General features: G+C 28.7%; 1 protein-coding gene across 1 annotated transcript in view; it reads right to left on the reverse strand.

Annotated features, from left to right (window-relative positions):
• LOC104718541 (probable ADP-ribosylation factor GTPase-activating protein AGD8) overlaps positions 1-2,203 on the reverse strand; it is a 9,584-nt gene extending 7,381 nt beyond the window's left edge. Inside the window, exons 1-2 of the mRNA XM_010436303.2 lie at positions 1,972-2,203; positions 1,744-1,862 (exon numbers count right to left, since the gene is read on the reverse strand). Coding sequence (XP_010434605.2) covers positions 1,744-1,862; positions 1,972-2,046 — 194 coding nt within the window. The 5' untranslated portion in view covers positions 2,047-2,203. The remainder of the gene's footprint in view (positions 1-1,743; positions 1,863-1,971) is intronic.

Consider the following 3,118-nt stretch of genomic DNA (forward strand, 5'->3'; position numbering starts at 1 on the left):
GTTTAAAATAGCAATACAATATCATGAAGTGAAAATATATAAATTAATTATATCTTGCTGATTTAAGACTAAAATACAAACAATGCCATCTCCGAAATGTATTTTGTGTTTTCTACATGTACATATATAGCTGCATTCCAAACAAAACTTGAATATACCGTAACTGTTTCTTTTTTTTAGTGTCCCAATTAGTGGCTATCAAAAACCGATTTCTAACTATTACATTCAAGAAGCATATACTCAAGAAGCAACTATCAACCTTTATACATTAGTCGACAAATCAGACGAAACTAAACAAACATAACATATAAACAAGTTTATAAGGGTTGATGGATGCTTTTTCAGGTTTCTTCAAATCTTCACCATTTAGAATAAGGATGATCTCGAAGCATTCAAAATTAATCTCTTATTCCCTATCAAATCCACTTCAGCCCTTTATTTTAAACTACTTAGCATTATTAAGTCTTTATCACTACCAACTATTATTCTTACATAATCTCTTGAATATTTTTGTGATTCAACTTTGAGTAGTCTTTTCGTTAACTTATCCATAACCCGCTTTGAAACTATCGAAACCTTTGAAATCTTACATTTTGTTTAATTCATGTATTCATCATCATTCCATAATAAAGCTTAACCTCCGAGTTTTGTCATTCGGTTCATCATAAGAAATCTATATCCCAGTAAGAAATCTAGTTTGCCACTATGCGGCCCAGTTTTATCCCAGTATAAGTAGTAAAGCCCAGCTTAACATTGTTTTATGCGATTCCAAAATGTGTCACTGTACGACAGAACACACTATAGCTTCGTCCGATATGCACAGAGAGACCAACATTTTTGGGCATTTGCTCTCATACTGACAAAAGAACGAATCTATGAAATCTGACCAATTAAAACAAAAACAAGAGACCCACCCGACATAATGTGATATTTTGTGAGGTCGTATAATTTTCATAATAATAGAAAAAAAAATCTAATTATCTTTTCTTTAATCACGAAACTTTTGCCTTTATGCTCTCGCGTCTCTCTTCACCTTTTGATATATCGAAATCATCAATGTCTTTTCTTGTTGTTCATCATTCATAAAAGTTGTGTTCAACAACGATGCCAACAAAACTATGTTTTTATTAAAAAATAACAGAAGAGAAACGTTTAAGTACTAGTACTTGACTTAAATCTTATAGTTTTTGTGTATATATTGAACTACTTTGTTTTGCCTACAAGAACCAAATAATCTAACAACTCACTTCTTATATATATAAAAAAATTGTTAAAAACTCCAAGGAATTAAAATGATAGTATTTGCTTGCAAGAATTAAATGATGGACTAATACACAAGAAAAAATAAAGCAGACATTGACACCAACACTAAAACTGAGGGAGACAAGATAATTATTTTAAGTGATAAATCATTTTCATTCTTTAATTGTTCGTAATTATCACCATTATATATAAAAAGGACAAGGTTGATTAAAAATGTGATATGATTTCTTCTCTTTTTCCATATATTAGTCATTAGGGTGGATTTGTGTAATAACCAAACAAAAAAAAAGTAAGAATATAACCAATTAATCAGAAAAATTAGGAGATTAACCATTGCCCAATGAAAAATGACCAAAAGGGCAGTTTAGTGACAATAGAGAATGGTGGTGGTTGGTGGCCGGAGGAGGGATCCGGCGGTGGTCCGAAGGCCGGTCCNTAGAACAATGCCTGAAGAATCGAATCAGATTAAGATTATATTACCTGACGAAACTGATATGAACACCGAGATTACGATGAGTAGCTGAACAATCGATACAGAGAAAAATCCCATATGTAACGGATGCCCAAGTTGGATTCTTCGCACTACAATCGAAACATACCTAAATTTTGCCAAATTCAAAAACCAAAATCGAAGATCTAGTCAAACAACACTCAGATCTAAGAAAAACACAATCAAATTCATAAGAAAAGCAATTTCGATTTATTTACCTTGTTCTCAGATTTTGATTTGAGTTTTCTGAAAACAATGTTTTTGTCGGTAAGATTGTCAGCAGAGGAAGCCATTGTAGATCAAAATTTGGAAGTTTTTTTTTTTACAACGAAGAATCAAAAAAATGTGAAGAGGTGAAACACCTCTCCCCTCGAATGATGAATTTGAAAGAAATGAAGATTTTTTTTTTTTTTTTTAATTCTATTTTGAAATATTTTTGTTAGGTTTATTTATTTCCTCTTTCTTCTTTCAATCAAATCTGTAAACCGAAAAAAAGAAAAACACCAGTAACATTGATGGAAACATTTGATCTGACTAAAGTGACGATATTACCCTTGCATAACTCGAAAATTTTACGAGAGTGGCAATTTTTAAGAAACGATACGTAGTTCGTAATTCCGTTTCCGAAGCAACACAACATGGATGGTGTTGTTGGTAAACTGATGAAACGCTTATCATTTTCACCTTTTCTTCAACTTCAATTCAAAGATTTGTTTCCAACACTTTTTCACCTTTTAAAATATAATTTGTTTCTTATATATTTTTCATCTTAATATTACATTTATCATATAGTTTACTAATTTGTAGTACATAGTTTTTTTTTCTTTCTTTGATTATCTGAGTTAACATCTATTAGTAAATTAATAAGTTTTTTTTTAAAATATTTTTAACGTTAAATTTCTAGTTACAGTAAAACCTCTATAAATTAATAATGTTGGGACCAAGACATTTTATTAATTTATAGTGATATTAATTTATAGATATATTTTAATTGTTTTTTTTAAATTATGAATTGGAACAGTTATAGCAAAATAAGATTAAACTTTCGGATGTTATAAATTTTATGGTTTAGGAATTGAACTTGTAATATTTATAAAGCATTATTGACAATAAATTACAAATACTATAAACAAATTGACTTATACACATGACATACATAAATTCAAATTTATGAATAATAATAATATTAATTCTCATATTTTAATAATCTGTCTAATTATCAAATTGTAAATGATGCATATCTAAAAATTAAAACTTTAAAATTTAATTATTTGTATGACATGTTATAAAATATTTTAGAGATATCATTATAGTTTGAAAATACAACATTACAAATGTTCTATAGAAATGAGTTTTAGGAGAAAC

This window comes from Camelina sativa, chromosome 10, assembly GCF_000633955.1.
Source record: "Camelina sativa cultivar DH55 chromosome 10, Cs, whole genome shotgun sequence".
Taxonomy (NCBI): Eukaryota; Viridiplantae; Streptophyta; class Magnoliopsida; order Brassicales; family Brassicaceae; genus Camelina; species Camelina sativa.